The 18149-nt window shown below is 37.9% G+C and overlaps 1 protein-coding gene across 2 annotated transcripts in view; it reads right to left on the minus strand.

Moving 5' to 3' along the window:
- Positions 1-3455: 3455 nt before the first annotated feature.
- The window catches only part of MAP3K7CL (MAP3K7 C-terminal like), a 30942-nt gene continuing 16248 nt past the window's right edge, over positions 3456-18149 (minus strand). For both annotated transcript variants that reach the window (XM_009963365.2, XM_033011352.2), the window contains 2 exons: positions 12921-13036; positions 3456-4609 (listed from right to left, as the gene is read on the minus strand). In XM_009963365.2, coding sequence (XP_009961667.1) covers positions 4429-4609; positions 12921-13036 — 297 coding nt within the window. In that variant the 3' untranslated portion in view covers positions 3456-4428. The remainder of the gene's footprint in view (positions 4610-12920; positions 13037-18149) is intronic.

Consider the following 18149-nt stretch of genomic DNA (forward strand, 5'->3'; position numbering starts at 1 on the left):
AGTAATAGCCCTAGGCCTTCGTTGTGCCACATCTTCCAGACCTGTCAAGAAGATAGTTAATAGTCTCATCACGGGTTTTCCAAGGATGTACATCACCACATTACCCATGCATATATAGGCCAGGACACTCTAACAGGAGGGAGAAGACCCTCAGGTCTGTGGGTGTGCATGTAGGTCTGTGGAAATATGTGCATGGCAGAGAAAAGTCATGCCAGCATCCAGGTTTTGCCAACTCTTCTCACAATCCTGCTGGCTAGGGCCATCACTTCTCCTGCTACATCACTGGACCAAACTTCCCTGCAATCCTCTTCTTTGATCCCTGCACATCTTGCACCCTCCACAAGAAAGGGGGCAAGGCTCCAGACAACAAGGTCTCTCCTGCTCCTCCATACACTTCCATCTTGTGCGTTGAACAAGCAAAGAATTTTATGTAGGGAAACCCACCAAGCGACTCCATGACAAAGACTGTGACTAGCTCGTTTCTGTGAGCCGGTCTGTGACTGGAGTTCAAGCAGCAAACAGGCATGTGCCAGAGCTTCCCAGCCACATAGCCCAAGGAAAGGCTGAGACACCTCCAGGTAGCACCCCTGCATATTTGTACCTGCTATGAACAATGTGTAATGCTCACAAAAGGCCTAGATGGCAATAAAGCCTCTGGGGGAAGGTGACACACTTCCAAAGATCAGTAAGTCACAGAACCAGTCAAAACAAAGATAATGCTGGAAAGGGAAACATTAAAAAAAAGCCACCAAACCCAAACCTGCAGGTTCTTATCTTCCAGACTTTTCAAGTGTAAAATCGCCCTAGCCTCTGGCTGTTTCAAGACTGCATGAGTCATATCCTTGTTAACTGGAATACTTAAATTGAGCTTGTTCAGCATTTGTTATGATGGAAGGAAGTTAGTAATAATAGGAAATGGAAAGCACAGGTCTTGTTCTTTTAAAGCTATGTACTTCACTGTTTTCTTAAGTGGTCTGAAGAAAATGCATTTGTCATCAGAGTGGCATGCTTACTTTTGCTAACCTGAATAATCTGGAAAATAGCAAGAAATATGCTTTATCTGTGTAACAGACTGTATCTGCGTACCTGTATGCATTTAGCAATTCCTTTTGTCATCTGAGTCTTTCACATGTCTTTCCTTGCCTACTGACCACTGGTGAATTGCCAGCAAGAGCCTCAGACTGCCCTGTTGTTTTGCTGAATTGAGCTGCAAGTTGTCACAGGCTGTAGTCAGAAGTTAGAAAATTGAATGTTCCATTAACGGTTGAACTCAAAGGCTGAAACTGGCTTCTAACTGTGAAATTACACATGTAATAATTACATATTATAAGTATGTGAAATGCACTGTAAAAACATCTTTGAAATAATGGCATAAAACTCTTTTTTACAGTGTTATGCCTACAATGGACCTAGCTAGAAGACCAGTTTAAGATCTCTCCTTAAATACCAGAAGGACACAAATCATATTGGCTATTTGGAAAATACAGCATAAATATGACAAACAAATGTTTTCTTAAAAAGCTTAATTTCAGCTATTGAGTCAGTAGAGCTATGCAGTTCGAAGTAGTACCTAGAGAAAAATTCAGCATGTCAAAATTGGAGATTTATTGAATATGAAAAAGTTTATCATTATTATTATGCTTTTGATAAAAAAATCAAGAGATGGATGATAGATACAGCAGTTACTTCTCAGAAGGCTGTTCTAGCCATTTTTACTCTGTAACACTTGAATGACTTTCTGTTTTTTCTGCATTTTAATTTCACTTGCCTATGAATATTTTTGGAAAATTCCATTTGTCTACCTTCCTGTCTTTGAATCCCATTTCCTCTGCTATTTTATCTTTAAAAATTTATTTTCACGAGTTACTTCGATTTTAATTCCTTGGTACTTCTATATGAGTTTTACTCATTTGGATTGCGATGCAATTTCTATGAGTCACTATTCTCAGGCACATGAGCATCCATGCTGGCAGTCAAATATATTGATACAAAGCAGTTATTTTTTACTTTCACTATAACTGAAAGTAGAAGGAAAATTCGATTGTAAATAGCCACACTCCAGATTAAATAAAAATGTCTGACTTCAATTAGTTTGGGATGTTTTAAGTGTTCCGTATTTATCCACGCTGGTAGATGGACCATGTCATGAATTCAGTGCCTGTACACCTGTAAAACTGTTTCCTGAATATTTCCATATTGTTCAGTATTTATAGGTTAGAAAAACCATATTCCCTAGCTACTCTCAAATCGCTGTGTATCACAAATAAGGTCCAGATTTTCTTCTCCACATGACTGTGACTGTCCCTCAGGTTTTTCCTCTGAGAGTATGATCTGTTATTATTCTGACATCTGAAGCATAATGACTACATTTAAACAGAAAATTTCAAGGTGAACACTGTTAATTGTAAGTAACGTTCTGCTGTCTGATCCATCTGCACCCAAAGCCAGTCTGTTAATGAAATAATTTTATGTACTTTGTATAGTTTTCCATGAATTCACTGAAATCATCAGACTGGCTGACATTTTCAAAGCTAGGTGGAAAAATCTCCAACTAAAATGACAAATTCATTTTGAAAATGAGAGTCCTCGTATTCAAAACACATAAATAGAGACAAAAATAATACATCCTAGATTCTGCAGTGTCCTGTGCTCAAAGCAAAGCCCTGAAGTCTGTACACGGTATGTTTCCCATCAGTGTAAAACCCATCCGGTGCTTTTCCAGCATTCCCAGTCTTGACATCCCGAGTGGCTTTTATTCATGATGGGTTTTTTCTGTTCAACTTTCACAAGATATAGTGAAAACCAGACCCTCAGATAACGATGAAAGATGAATAAATACAGTGTTACACCGCCAGCAGAGCATCCCAGCAGAAAGCACGTGCCTGGCGTGGGGATTTCCCCTCGTGTCTCTGCCGTGGCCGGGGTAAGGGAGCCAGCGGTGCGGGAGGCCCAGGCAGCCCCTGCCCCGGTGGCTCGGGAGGAGAAGTGGGGACAAGGCTGTGTCCCTCCTCGCCCGCTGCCTCCTCGCCCGCTCCCCCTGCACCGTCGGGCGCCTCTGGTAACGCGGAGCCCGTTTTCACGCCTGCGCTGCAGGGAATACTGTAGGTAGGCAGCACAGAGAGGTACACGGCAGCTTGTATTTTTTTTTTGAGTCCCCTTTGCCGCCAGAATGACTGGGGAACATTTTGGTACCAAAAGACTTCGCCGGCAATTGTTCTGATTAACATAAAATCCCATTTTTATAATAGATTAGTGACAATAATAAAAGCTAAAGTTCTGGCAGAAATCTTAAATTAATAGTTTTCAATTACTAAGACACATCTCAGTCCTAATGACACATCAAGTTGGATTCCAACCTCATGAAGTTGTAACAAGCTGCATCTGTCAAGCAGAGTTAAAAATACAGGGTGATTTAAGAACATTCAGAGCATAAAATGGCTTTTCTATATCCGCTTTTAATGAAAAAAATACTGTATGGATAGAAATGGAAGTATAACAAAGAATTTTCAGTTGATCTAGGAAAATACAGGGAAAATGAGAGCAAGTAAAACTAACATTTTACTTCCAGGCTATTTGTGTATCACGGAACTCCTGTCCCTACTTACAACCACTTATGTTTCAAAACTGACCGGAAAATAAGAACGAAGTATCCTCACAGTACTTTTACTGACATATTCTCAGTTGAAGCTATGATGGTAGTATGCACGTATTAATTTTTCATTTCTTGCACACCAAAAAGTACAATAAAAAGACTCAAGCTCTCTTTATGCTTTAAGAAGGAAATTTGGATGTCATCTGTTTCCTTTTAATTTCATAACTTGAAAATGATTACTGGCAATACACTCCAATAAAAAATAATTATGTTACTTCAATATTTAATGTGCAACTTCTCAGATTTTATACAACCATGTAAAGTTGACGTGGTATAATGAAGAATAGTTTTTATCAGTGAGGAGTTCTCTTTTAAGATAACTTCCAAACACTTTAGGCATGAGGAAAATAATTAAAAAAATCTTCACCAAACTAAAATTAACATACATGTATTCCATATATTAACATTGTCCCTGTTGTATGCCTTAGTATGGTCCAAATTCCCAACACAGAGACTATTTATATCATTTTCTAGTGTGTCCATATCTTCTTAAATTGGAAGAAATATGTTTAGAAAAGAAACCTGATCTACTAGAACATATAATGGGGATAGATTAACTTCAATTATGTTACTTGAAATAAAATATCCATTATATAATGGATGAAATATCCATTATATTAAGCTACTGACTGGCAAGCATTAAATCAAATATAGACTTCTACATACTCTGTATCTGTAGTAAAGTAATATAACATATTAAACAGACATTTATTTTAAATCTCTTCCCACCACAGGACCAATCCTGTATTAACTGCCTCACATAAACTAGTTCAGAGTTATGAGGACCCCTGTCTTTTTTGGTACTGTATTCTGAGCTTTTCCAGTTGCTCTACACACTGCGTCTGGGCCAGCTTCAGTGTTCGGTTCTCCTCTGTCAGTTCTGCGTACTCCTTAGCCAGCTGAGCAGCATCCATGCTTTCTTTTTCCACTTGTTCCAGCCTGGCAATCAGCTCCTTTCTGATGATTATGAAAAAAAAAAACAAAGATTAAAAATAGCAGTATGCAAAAATTTGTTGTCATGTGTTAGGTTAAAGCTGGCCTATAGGTTGTTAACATGGTATTATTACTTGAGATCGTGCAAGACCTAGAAAATTAATTTGTTAGAGTCCTGTTTTTCCCTTTAAAAGAGGAAACTGCCAAAATCTCTGATAGGTTTGCTGTTCAGTGACCAAACCTGCAAAATGCTGAGGACCTCCAAGCATCTCTAACTTCAGCAAGAATGCAACATGCAGTTCACAGGGGAAAATCAAGTTCTTGGAGATCGCATGCTAATATTTTGCCTGAAGAATAGCAATTTCTTTTTCTTTCAATACCAAGCATAAATGAAAGAGAGTGAGGGGTTTTTTGTTCAGTTGCTTAGCTTTATCAGTAAATTCTGTGAAGTACTCCTGGTTTCCTTTTCTCTCCTACAAAGAAAAATGGTTCTAGTAAACACCAGGCACATGAATATGAACTATATTGTTTCTATAATGCATTTATGCTCAGACCTTAGCCCTGCTGCTGACGAAGAGTGATAGAGCTGCAAACTTGACCTCTCCTGGTCTTTTTGAGAGCAGACACAGGAGGATTTGAGCTGTTGCTTCTTTCTGGATGGAGTCACACAGTGGTCTGTATTCCCAGAGCTGGCCAGGAGCTGGAGTCTCCATATAGTATCAACTGAAATTACCTCAACACAAGTTAAGATAAAAGAGGTCTTAAAACAAAACACACTGGAGGCATGAGTAACTCACAGGGTATCTAATCACTCTCCACTTAGTTACCCAGCAGGCTAGCTTGGCCTCTGCTTTTTTTCCCCTTTAAGTCAAATCATTTATTCACCCCTGCTAGAGGAAGTCTCTTCTAAAAGGTTCTTCATTCTTTTGATCATGCTATCTCAGAGATTAGTTAATCTTTAACTGTTCATAGCCCTGTGACTTTATTTTGTAGTCATGTCAAAACAATGCTTGTAGATCATCAGTGGGAAGATGTAAAGCCTTCAAAGTGGATAGGTTTTTCAGCCTTTAAAGGAGCCCTCTTGTCAAGCTAGACCAGTGCTTTCAGACAGGAAATTCCTACAGGTCAGTAATTCCATTGCCACAGGTCAGAGCATTCATGAAATGATAACATTTCAGTATTGGCAGATTACTTACATTACTTACAGCTGCAGAACTACCACTTACAGCAGCAAAACTGTAAGGACCTAGGTTTTGACAAATACTTCTATCTGGCCTTCTTTTAGAATCGGTTTGATCTTCCTCTGTCTTTACTACAGCTTTCAGTGATAGCACTGCTTGCCCACGGTTTAGCTTTTTACAGTCACCGTTACTGCAGTTCAAGGAGACACAAGTTTGAAGAGACCCCTGGCACACTCATTTCTCTCAACTGTGTTTCCCATACAAAAAAAAAAAAAAAAAAAAAAAAAGAAGAAGCGAAGAGCTAGAAGCCGTTACAGGAATTTTACATCATCGAGAAGTTGAACTACATGCAAACGTTCCCACAGCTAAATATGTTGGCTTTTTTTTATACCACTGAGGTAATGCCTAGCAGCTATGCTGCAGCAAGGCCTTTTTCCTTTCACCAGGTGAAAGGTATATTCAATCAGGTCTTCAAGAGAATGGATCAAGAGCATATTTTTGTTCAGCAGAATTCTATTAACATTTGGCACAGTATGGTTGAAACAATTTTAAAAGCAGCAAGCCATTAACAGATTAATTTCTCTTTGCTTCGGCCATGCTAGATCAACCAATTTTCAAATTGGTCAAGATGAACTGATCTTGCTAGACGGTTCAGTACTGCAGCTCCTATTAATGGGACTGTAGGCCACAAAGGAGTAATTGCATGTGTGCTTTAGAGAATGAGAAATGCATACAGGGACAATGGGATTTTACAAGTCCAGCAGCTCCAATCACTTCAGTCTCTTAGGGCTTCCTCTTAAAGATTTTTGTCTTTTAGGACTAAAAGAGAGTTTCAGAAATGCTTTTTTGCAGTTATTCTACTGGTGCAATGCTGAAATGAGGAATAAATTAAGCTCCTTTAAATTATGGACTGTTGACTCAGAAGAGTTCCTAACAAATTAATTCAGAATTATTCTTCCTTACTTATCTTACACTTACAAGGTTCTTACAGGGAGATGCAGTGGACACACTAATAGGTAATCAGCATCTTAAAAGCAAGTAAACCTCTTCCATGGGGACTTCTAGAGTATGTGTAAAAGAAAGGTACTAGCTACTCTATTTGGGCTTGAGCCAGGAGTGGCACAGACAGACAGTGTGCAAATTCAGACAGCTCTATTAAATGAATGTCAGTCCTGATTTGATGAGTCTCTGCGCAGGCATGGCTTTTGTGCTGCTCTCCAGTAATACTCAAGAAGCACAGATAACTTTTTCCCCCCCTGGGATTTAGCTTTGCTATTAAACAAAATACAAATGCATTGAAATCAAAATATACTCATTGCTGTAGTCCACACTCTAGGACCTCTCTTGCAGAAAGCAGTTTCCTTGTACTGAGGTAGTAAAATTGCCTGCTTCTGAGTCAGCAGAACCCACTTATTCCCTTCCCATCAGGATCAACACCTGTTTACAGGGTAGGGTGATGTTTCAGGCAAATACTGCCAGCCTGTCACAGAGATCTAAAATTAGAGTACCAGGGAATTGCTAAATGTTATGAATGGTGTGGTTTACGAAGCTCACAAAAGGATGAGGACAGTAACTAACATTTGCTTCTGATCTAATCCAGGATTTGAACTTAGCTTCCAGAGGTTAAAGAACACCATACTAAGCTCTTGCACCATCTAGCCTTTGTTATGGGTGCTTAATAAATAGATCTAGCACTGTGTATTCTGTATTTTCTGTTAATGGTTACCCTGAGTTTAAATACTAACAGCATTGATAAAGGTATTTTCTAAAATGGTGCTGAGGTACTTGAAGATTTGAGAGAATCTGTAATGTATAGTTTAAGTGTTCTTTTTTGGGGAAGGGGTTCGGTAGGGGAGGGAAGACGATTTGCATCATAAACCAATAAACCACAATCCATACCAGAGCAGGAGAAAACCCCAGCATGGTCGTAGGGAAATTATTTCTCTTGTCCTGGCCTTTAGGACCAACCATGCAGACAGCAGAATTCCTTTATAGTAATATTCACAATGAATAAATACCACGAAATGTGACAGACAAAGCAGATAAATCTATCTGGAGGTGTGTATTTGGAGATGGATTGGACTCAAGGAAAACAGCTTTCACAGTGCAAAGAGAGACTTGTCTTTTCCCCGTTATGAACGGAACCATGCATCTGTGGTACAACACATTTCTTCCCAGCTAACATGTGTCTGTGTGTTCTGGTGGCCATAAGGTCATTTACTCTTCCCATATTTGACATGGCTTTCACATCAGGAGGAATCATGAGACCCTGTAAGGTAATTGCTGTCCGAAGAGACTGACCTTGTGTGTTCAAAGACTACTAATAAATTTTTAACACAATGAGACAGCCTGTTTTAATGTAAATTAAATACGTCTCGGATACCAGCACATAAAAGGTTGGTAAGTATTCATCACTGCAATCGGGCAAGTTGAGGTTTCTATTTGTATTAGAAAAGCTGAAGCTGTCATTTCCACTATTTGGCAAGTAACATGTATTTTGGATACATGTGAGATGATGAAAAATCAGATCTAGAATGGGAAAATTATTAAGATAAAAGGTTGCCTTTACAGTTTACACCAGTTCTTTTCTGCAGTACCTGAAAATCTAAAGACTACTTGTCTCAACAGTGTTGGGAAAGGCACTCCAGAAATAGCGCACCTGGAGAAACCATCTGTACTTGGGTCCTTAGAAAGAGGCCTATGGTCATGAGAGCATGCTAAAGCATATGTAAGGATCCCACAAAATTAAGCAGACATCTCCACTGTATGTCTACTGTAATATGTGTAAAAGAAGGAAAAGAAATCATATCCATGGCAGAGAAAAGAGTGATCTTAAACCAGGTGGTGATCAAATGATATTTTTTGGAGAGTTATATTGGAATCGTCTGGGGGAGGAAAAAGAGAAAACCAGCCAGTGCTAAGAATATAAGATATAGCTAGCAACCATGGCAACTCTAATATTTAACTACATAATCCAGGGTCATTATCTAGTAATAGCAATATAACAAGTGCTCAAAATAACCAGCTATCCCATCCCTTTCACCCAAACTTAGATACCCAAAAACATCTGTTATGGAAATACATGTGTGTTTCTGGAACATAAATTAAATTACATTCTGTGACCTAAATGTGGTGTGTTCTCACTTCCACACCCTTTTCTTTCTTTTTGATCGTGTCTCCCATTCCAGAGTGATTTTGTCCCTTGTACTACCTATTGCTGGCATAAAGGGGAAGAGTTTGAGTGAAGACAGCAAGCAAAGCTAGGATGATTTATATTAGCAAAAAAATCTAACCAATATTCTTTTAAATTCTTTCAATTTCTTGCTTCTTTTTGTTTGTCTTTTTCCTGAGTAACTTTTCCCCTTACTTGCTTTGCACTTTCATCTTCCCTTTTTTGAACCTGCAACCTCCCTTTCTCTCTCACATTTCCCATTTTCCTGTGAAATAGTTGTATTCTCTCCCACTCCGAGCCTAGCATATTCTCTTGCCATCTACATTGCATACAAGAAAAAGGGGCAAATATACTCTGTTCTTGTCTTGACAAGAAGCAACCCTTGTCACTTTACACCGCTGCCTTTCTATACTTTGGCCATACTTGATCTTCACACTACAGTGGGAGACAAGTCCAGCTAAGCAGACTTAAAAGCCTTTGAAAAGTTGCAAAAGAGTAAATGTTTTTGACTCTTTAAAACAATGCTATTCAACTTCCTCTTTCTTAAAGATGCCCCCTTTATAAATACACCTGCATGTATTATTTTATGTATAAAAGGTTACACTGATCTTTGGAGGTTGGAACAAAAATTGTTTAAAGTAGAATGAATACTATTCTATGTTTTTATTTTACTAAAAAGCTCCAGTACCTGTATGGACATTTATGTCATGTTAACATTGCTTCTTCCTCCTAGCCAAAAAATCAAAAATATTTGCTCAATCCATCTTCTGCTCTTTTCCTGACAATCATTATCTTCAGTATTCTGTGTGCAGTGTACTACCAGTGGGCACCACAGGTGCAGACACTGCCAGGTGAGACTTGACCTTTTAATTCCACAGCTGAGTTGACATGTGGAGAGGAAGTTTGGAGAACTGGCAGGGGCACCGTCCAACAGCACTTCTGGTTGCCCTTAGTAAAGGTATACACTGAAAAACACTACATAAATTATTTGTTCCCATTACAAGGGATGAAACTCTATCTTTGTCCATTTTATCAAAATAGTATTTAAAAGAAATAGACAATAGATAGCAGGTGTATTAGGCAGTTGTGAATCTTTCCTTTCATACATTCAAATTTAAATGTTAAAGATAGATACCTACAACAGGGGAAAATTTCAGAAAGCTGCAAACTCCATCTTTTCAATTTGATTATAACTGCTTTTGAGGCTAAAAGCTGTGCACCTCATCAGACTTTTTAGAAAAGTCAAAGCATCCTTTCATTCTAAAAATGGAACAGTCACACAACATGTGTACCACCCCAGCCATTGTAATCCCCTCTTCTCCTCTTCATACAGCATATGCTACCCCACAGACTTCCTTTTACTTTCAAACTGTAACTGTTGAGAACATTTTTAGATGTAAATCAGCGATCACTGGACCAAAGCACTCTTCTACTTCTTGCTTATTCCTTCAACTCCACACTTATACTCCCTTTCTGTCTAGTTTTATGTAAAAATCAAGGTTAATGTGTTCAGGCTGTATATACTTACATGTATGTAAAGGTATATGTGTCCTAACAACTTTTTAATCCACCTTCCAATTTCAACCAAACTTCATGCAGTGAAGAAGTCTCAGTTAGTTTCTGGAAGGTTTTATAGAAACAGACTGCTGCAGAAAGGAAAGACATTCCAAAGGGAAAGACAGCATTGTGAGACCTCCTCCAAAACATTACAAAATAGAGAATCTACCTGGAACGAGGAGCCATAAATAGTTCCCATCTGAAGAAAAAAAGCTTCAGCTGGGACTTGCAGCTTTTTAAAACCTCAAAATCAAGTAATCCCAGTGCATTAACCTATAGGAAATTAGGCATCTTTAATCCCAGTGTTTGTAGGACCACTTTTTCAGATTAAGAGATCTGGAAGGTGGTGAAAGGTGCTGCACTGATATTTGTCATGTTCAGGCATTTCACAGCTACTCAGCATGTGAATATCTAGGCCAGATATGTAATTAGAATGCACATATGAGTCACAATAATGTAATTATATTTGCTGCCTTATTCAGCCACTCTTAACATACGTTTACTGGGGCATGAAATCTTTTATCCACAGAACAGGTTGAGCAAAGGTAGCTGAACCTATGGAATGGTATGGAAGCTTCCTCACATTGTTCCACTGTTGACATCCACTGGAGGAATGAAGGAAAATGCCAGCCTGAAGCCCCTTAATTCATCTGGGATTAGCACTGATGAGAGGCTGACTTCTGGGCTCAGAGGTTGATTAGGATAGTTTTGAGCTCAGGTAAACAATTTTGTGCATATATTTGTCATTGTCATTAATGAGCAAAATATTTCCAATTCAGCTAATACCACAGACTCTATAAATAAGCAAAAGTGTATTAAAATGGCATTTTTTTCATTCTAGTAAATGCCAAAATATTATATGTGAGTCTACTTTTCAAGGGCTCCAAGTTTACTTCATAAATGTGCATAACTCATTCAGGGATGTACAGTAGACTGTAAAAACCAAATGAGCTAAGGCTACCTTTTGAGCTTACACATCTAAAGTTAAGCACTTAACCATTTAATATTTTATATTCTGTTTGGATTTTCAGAGAAGACAAACTCACATGGTTTCCACTTAATTCACTTGGATGCTAAATACACTTATATTAGACAATCAAATTTGGCAAACTATTGCAAAATTATTTGATTTAATTATCTTTTCTACATCATTTTTAAAAAACAAAATACTTTTGATTGGCCAAGTTTAATCAATGATGAATCAAATGCAAACACTGGGACAATGTGTTAATCTTTTCTTGTTATTTTTACTTCTTTTCCAATGTTTGTGCCAGTCTGTCAGCAACTGAGTGCCATGCAGGTCCTACAGTGGAAGGAGATTTGTAGTGGGAAACCTCAACTAGTTCCGACACTTCAGGCAACAACTAACTATATTGTGCCTGTAGCCGTCAACCCTGATTCAAGGAGATCTTTGGCTATATTACCTGTAAGACTACAGGATTTCAGCAGTTTCCCTCTCACCAGCTTGCCTCTGCAGCTGGAGACTCCCATGGATGCAAAGTTGGCTGAACTGCACGTTCAGCTGTGCAAAGATTGCTGTGAAACAGATAGAGTGGTCCTCCTTCTACTCAAAGCCCGCTCTGCAACAGAGCTCTTTCAACCCCTGCTGCTGTATTACAGATGTTTCTGTTCAAGCAGCATTTGGAAAAATTATGATCTGGTCTTCATTTTCATGAGAAGTCTCAGAGATTGACAGTGAGGTAGCTCTCTCTGAGGAAGGCAACGCTGCTTGAAGTCATGAATATAAAAATGAAAAAGCATGAAAGAGAAAGTTTACTTAGCAGTAACTGTTCCTTGGGGTTGGTTGTCTGTTAAAAACTTTCACTATTCACCCTCTTCCCTCTCTCTTAATTTCTTTTTCAGGTTTCTTGTGAAAAGTGACTGAGAGTCATGGAGTGCACTTTGCCATTTAATAGTCATGCAAAGATCACAGGGGTATAAGTACAGGCCATAGACAAGAAAACAAGTCTCCAGCTTACGCACTTTGGATATGAACACCTAAAATGTCAATGTACACAGAGTCAATGCACCTCACAGAGAAATGATTACTAGTGTTGTCAAGTACTCTAAACCTAACTGAGGATCTGCTGTGTTCTTCATTAAAACGTGTAAAGTTAAATTGAAAAAAATTTCCCTAAAACTAAAGAGGGGACTTGCAGGAGCTGAACTAGATTGTTATGTGATCTGGAGGCTGTTAATTAAGGTTTTAAGAGACATCTGTACAACTGAGGGTGCAGAACTATGACAACTCTGTGTCTTTAGTGGCCCCAGTTGATCCTATGGGCCAATGGCCTAACTGTTGTGCTGTACCATGACCACCAGACAGAGGTATAAGGTCAGAAAATTCCATGTGAAACCCTCATGTTTAAAACAGGATTTTACAAACAGAATATGCAACCATAAATACTTTGGGAAAGCTACTCACTTTCTTTCTTCCAGCAGAGCAATTTCTTTCTTGACCTCATGGTACTCTTCTGCTATTTTGCAGTGCTGTTTGTACACCTGCATAGATTCCTTAGAGTCATGACAAGGAGGCAGTGGCTTTAAGAAAAAGAAGAAGAAAAAATATATATATATACTGCTTTTGAATGAAATATTAGAAAAAAATACATATTTTGAAAGATAGAATATTTATCTTAATTCCTGTGAGACTACTTAAAGAATTTTTTTTTTCTCCCCTAACTACAGGATATGGACAAATAATCCTTTAATGGTCTCTCATGGAAGGGAACAACCCACTTCCCTGCATGAAAATATGAAGAAACCTTCAAACCTTGTAAGGATTTTCAGAACTTTCCTTGTCAACTTTGGAAAGTATCTCTAAGGATTGTTCAAAGAAAGATTTCTCCCTTACCTCCCTCTTTTTCAGCTACAGTGTTATAAGAATGTTAAAATTGATGTACTGGTCAGACCCATAAAATACATGAGTGTGTTTTTACTGCAGAAACTGCAGCACTGAGAAGAAGGATTATTTGAGTGCAGACAAGCTCTTATTCTCCAATTCTGCAAGATGAGAAGAGAAGGCATGGAAAGCTATTGACTAAAGACTTTTTTTTTTTTTTTTTTTTATAAATGCAATGCTTATTCCAGTTTATTACTAAATGGGACAGGACCGTGAACTAGGACACTGGGGCTGATTCTGCTGGACTCAACAGGAGTTATACTGATGACTCCAGTGCAGCCAACATTTCATCAGAGGTTGTATCCCAGCAGTGGCTCAAGCTGTAAGTAGTTTGCTGAAGATCATACTCATTTTCTCTGTGTCTCTATTTCCTGTACAAGAATGGGATATACTTAGCAGAAATGTCATGAGAGTTAAATCAGCTATATTTACAAAGTGTTTTAAATTTCCATGGGAAGTGCAGGTGAGATTGAAAGGAGAAGGATTACAGCAATTAAAAGAGAAAAAAAATCAGTTAAAAAAGACACAGTGAAGGCAAAAGCACTGTACCTCCTAATCTAAATACTGACATTATTGCAGCAAGATTTTAATTTGTTTTTCAGTGCACACAGGAGGTACTAAATAAACACATTGCTGTAATAAATAAACAAATAAAACCGCTCTGTCGTGGGACTTATCATATGAATTTCAAACAAGATCTTGAAAATACAGTTGAGTTAAATGTCAGTGTTTTTTGTTCCTTAAAAAGAATGCAACTTAATTCAGGCTTCAGGCTTGACTGTCTCATTTTGGCTATAACACTTTCAGGAAGTGTAGTATTTTTAAGTTATTAGCCATGAATCAATTGACTGTAAATGAACTCCAAATAGCATGCTTCAGCCACCTGTTTGAAGCAAAAGGAAGCACTTAAAATAGTTCCTTTACTGTCCAGTTAAAGAACATCCAATTGCCTTTCAAAATATAAGTAGATTATTTTTTATTTCTTGTTGTCCTACTTTGACTCTTCTCTGTAGGATAATATTCCTTCGATGACATCGTTTGGAAAAGAAAAGCACAAGTCTTCAGTCTTTGCCTATTTATGATCTTGTAAACCTTTGTTTTAGCTGGAAATTTAACTGGAAATTTAAATTTTAGTAAACATATTCACAGACAAAGATTAAAAATATTTTCATCCAGGAGGCAGGGTAAATTGGCTTCAGATTTACCCCAGTGCACAGATGTAACTAATGTATGGACCTTACAAGTACTTTTTAGACGGTATGTAGCTCCTCACTGAAATTTTCACACACACACACACACACACACACAAACACAAACATTGTTTTCCATGTTCTAAATGTTAAAATGGTGTGGCAGAACCATTTCACAGCACTTTGTTTTATTCTCTCTGAGCCTTGAGAATCTGGGAACCCAAGGAAAAGACAGTCCATTACTTCATGACTCTGGTCCCTAGGAAAGGGCTTTTAATTGCATTTCATTGTGGATGAGCAATAGCACCATTCATATAGCCACCCAAATAATAAGTATAAATTTAACAAGACAGAATATAGAAGTCTTAGTGCTCTAATCCAAGAATGCAAGGGTGAGCCAAAGTAGCATCTCTGGTATCTACCACAGATCAGCAAACAACAAATGCGTCACAATAAAACAATTTTGAACAGTACTCGGGGGAAAGTCCCCAAACAGTGATACCTAAAAAGAAAAAAAACCTTGCTTTCGCTTCCAACTTAGTTTACACAAATCTAGCTGGTTTAAACCACTTTAAAACTTAAAGCAGCATTCAGTTTCTATATTCCAGCTTCCCACTCAAAAGATATATATAGAGAGCTAAAAATTATCTAGTCATGCTGAGACTTAGTATCTAATTCCCACTTAGAACCAGTTGCTGACTTTCAAACCCCTTCCTATCATTGTTTCCTCTTCAGTGTCATTTTTTCTTACATTGATATTTTATCACTCAAAATAAACTGACAACAAAAGATACAGTTTACTGATATTCTGTTCATACAATTCTTTTCAATCTTGTCTGATGCTATTAAGCACTGTATCAAGAGAGGTTTTTAAATTTTGAGTGTATTCTTACTTTAAAATGTAAATTTGATTATTTTTTGTTATGACTACATGACTGGACATTTTGGTTTGCTCTTTTCTGATTTCGAAATTTCTAAGAAAGGTTTTGGTGATAGTTCCTACAGTGTCCATGTGTAATTTCTGGCCAGTAGAATATGAAACAGGCTTATGCATTCATTATTTAACAAACACCTCTACTGCAATCACAAGGACAAATGAAAAGATACAAGCCTGGTCAGTTCTTTGCTGCCCACCAGAAAATGCAAGCCAACATAAAAGCACAGAGGAATTATTTTATCTATGTCTAACAGCCTACTTTTTGACATAAACAGGAGTGCAAAGAATTAATGATACATCTGTTCACAGCAAGAGAAGTGTTTTCAGAAGATGGCAGGGCAAAGTCTTGAAAAACTAATGCAGAAACAGGAGGCAAAACTTGCTTGTTCCAAAGGGGTAGTAAGTCCAACTAGCTAGCAGACATTTACGGTATTAACCTATTCCCACAGAAAAGAAAACAATAACAGAATAGTAACAGTTACTGGACCAGCCCATACTCATCAAAATGGGAATGGAAGGAACCTCCAAATCAGTGAGTCCAGTCCTCTGTTGTCAGAAGAAAATCCTGGAATTCACAGGCTTGCTCAGTTCTGTCCTGGAAAATCTGGAGTCCCCTGCCTCAGCTGTAAGACTGGACCAGAGCCTCACCAAGGAGTAGGAGCAGTTCTGTCATTTCCAGTTTGGTTTTGTTGAAGACAGGTTTGTATAATCTTTTATTGTGCCAGCACTATCTTTCATTTACATGGTGGTTCTTTGTCCTACCTGTTTTACTCCTGAGGTGTACTTACAGAGGGCCCTCATATACTTTCCAAGACCTATGTCTCAGTAAAACTGCATTCCTCTAAGCCATCGTAGATGAAATTTCCATTTTCCCTAGCTTATCCAAGCAGTCTTGCCCTGCTCCCCGTTCCACCTGGAATGACTTTGTTGAATGCCTGTGGCCAGGCCATGGGAAGTGCTGCAGATGATACCCTGATGGCATTCCTGTGGCAGAGAAAAAGAACTGGAATTCCCAGTAGAAAGCACTTTTCATCCATGAAGTCTGTATATTGTCTTTTTTGATAAGAGTTTGCTATTTTACCCAGGTGACTAACTACAACAGGCCTTAATAAACTTCAATTCACAGTATATATTTTTTTTCACCCAGAAGCCAACAGCCATACTTTAATTTCTCCTTAAGACAGCCCAAACTTGTTACTTCATGAAGTATCTTGCCTGTCCATAAATTAATATATATATAAAAGCATACCTGCTACATAAGCAGAAAACACCCCTGACAAATAAAGTTATATTTAATGGCAACAGTTGCTACTTTTAATCCTGCTTATTTCAGGCTTCAGTGTCATCCACACTCATTTTCCTGTGCTGGCAAAATATGTGCACACAGCATCTCTGATTTTGTTCAGAAAGCTAGTACAAAAGCTACAGCTTTCTATGCCCGATTTTCAACAAAGTCCGATTTTCCCTTGTATTTTATTGAATAACTCACTGTGACATTGATGAACTTTCTACAAAATCCAGCAGGTAGGCACTGAGAGATCTTGTTACAGGCTATTCTGTAACTGCACATCTTACGCATACCTTTTCAAGGCAGTTACACTGTTTATTTAGATTTTTGCTTGGAATCCAGATATGAAAGATGCTGGAAGATGATATGCAAAGGCAGTTCATGAAGAAATAGAAAGAGCTTGAGCAGTTTTGCCTGTATTTTAAGACAGGTTGAAGAAGCTGTTCTAATTAAAATCTTTGCCAGGGGACACAAAATAACAGTTTTTGATAATTTTTTTTTTTGCTTCATTCACATGACAAAGTGTGGTTTGCCTTGCCATATATCATCATTCCATATCCACAAAAGTTATATAATTGATAGTGTTACCCAAGTGTTCAAAAACTTTAAACCAGTTTATTTTGTAATTCACCTTCATTTGTTTGCATTTACTTTTTGGTTCTACTGTGAAAAAAACCTCAAAACTGTCTCCTGAAAAGAGAAAAAATTGTATCATGCAGTTTTGCCAGCTGAGAATGTGGACTTGTCTAGAAGGCAGTCTTTAGCACTGGTCCAATTAAAAAGTTGTGTCTCACTTTTTGTAAATTTGCTAATTTTCAGCTAAACTATTCTAGAATAGCAAAAAGTTCTGTGCCAGTATTTTATATGTGGCCCATGTTCATTATACGGTCTTGTATACTCTTCTGTGATGGAAGAAACCACATTATTCCAAGCAAAAGTGACAGCTGCTCATTGCAGCTACTTTTTGTTGTGCAACTGGAACTCTTCAACCAGTTTCAGATACCTAGTCTAGGATATATCTAGTCTAGTCTAGTTTTACTGTGAAAGTAAGCAGTTCTCTTTCTTACAAACAATTCAAGACAACTGGATGAGAGCAATTGAGAGTTTTCCTCTCCTTTCCCGACAGATTTTCCATTCTTTTCTGACCTTAGTATGATGCTCTGACTTTGTAAATGTCCATGTCTTACATAATCTAAGCTCATAGTTATCACAGCAGCATTACAGGAGACTTACGAAGTTTATAGGCAATCAAATCTAATTATAGAGTACCACAGTACTCTAGGAATTCTCTTGGAATTCAATACATATTTTAAAAATACAGCATGCCCTTTAAAAAC

The sequence above is a fragment of the Tyto alba genome, unplaced genomic scaffold (assembly GCF_018691265.1).
Source record: "Tyto alba isolate M040663 unplaced genomic scaffold, T.alba_DEE_v4.0 Super-Scaffold_14, whole genome shotgun sequence".
Lineage (NCBI taxonomy): Eukaryota > Metazoa > Chordata > Aves > Strigiformes > Tytonidae > Tyto > Tyto alba.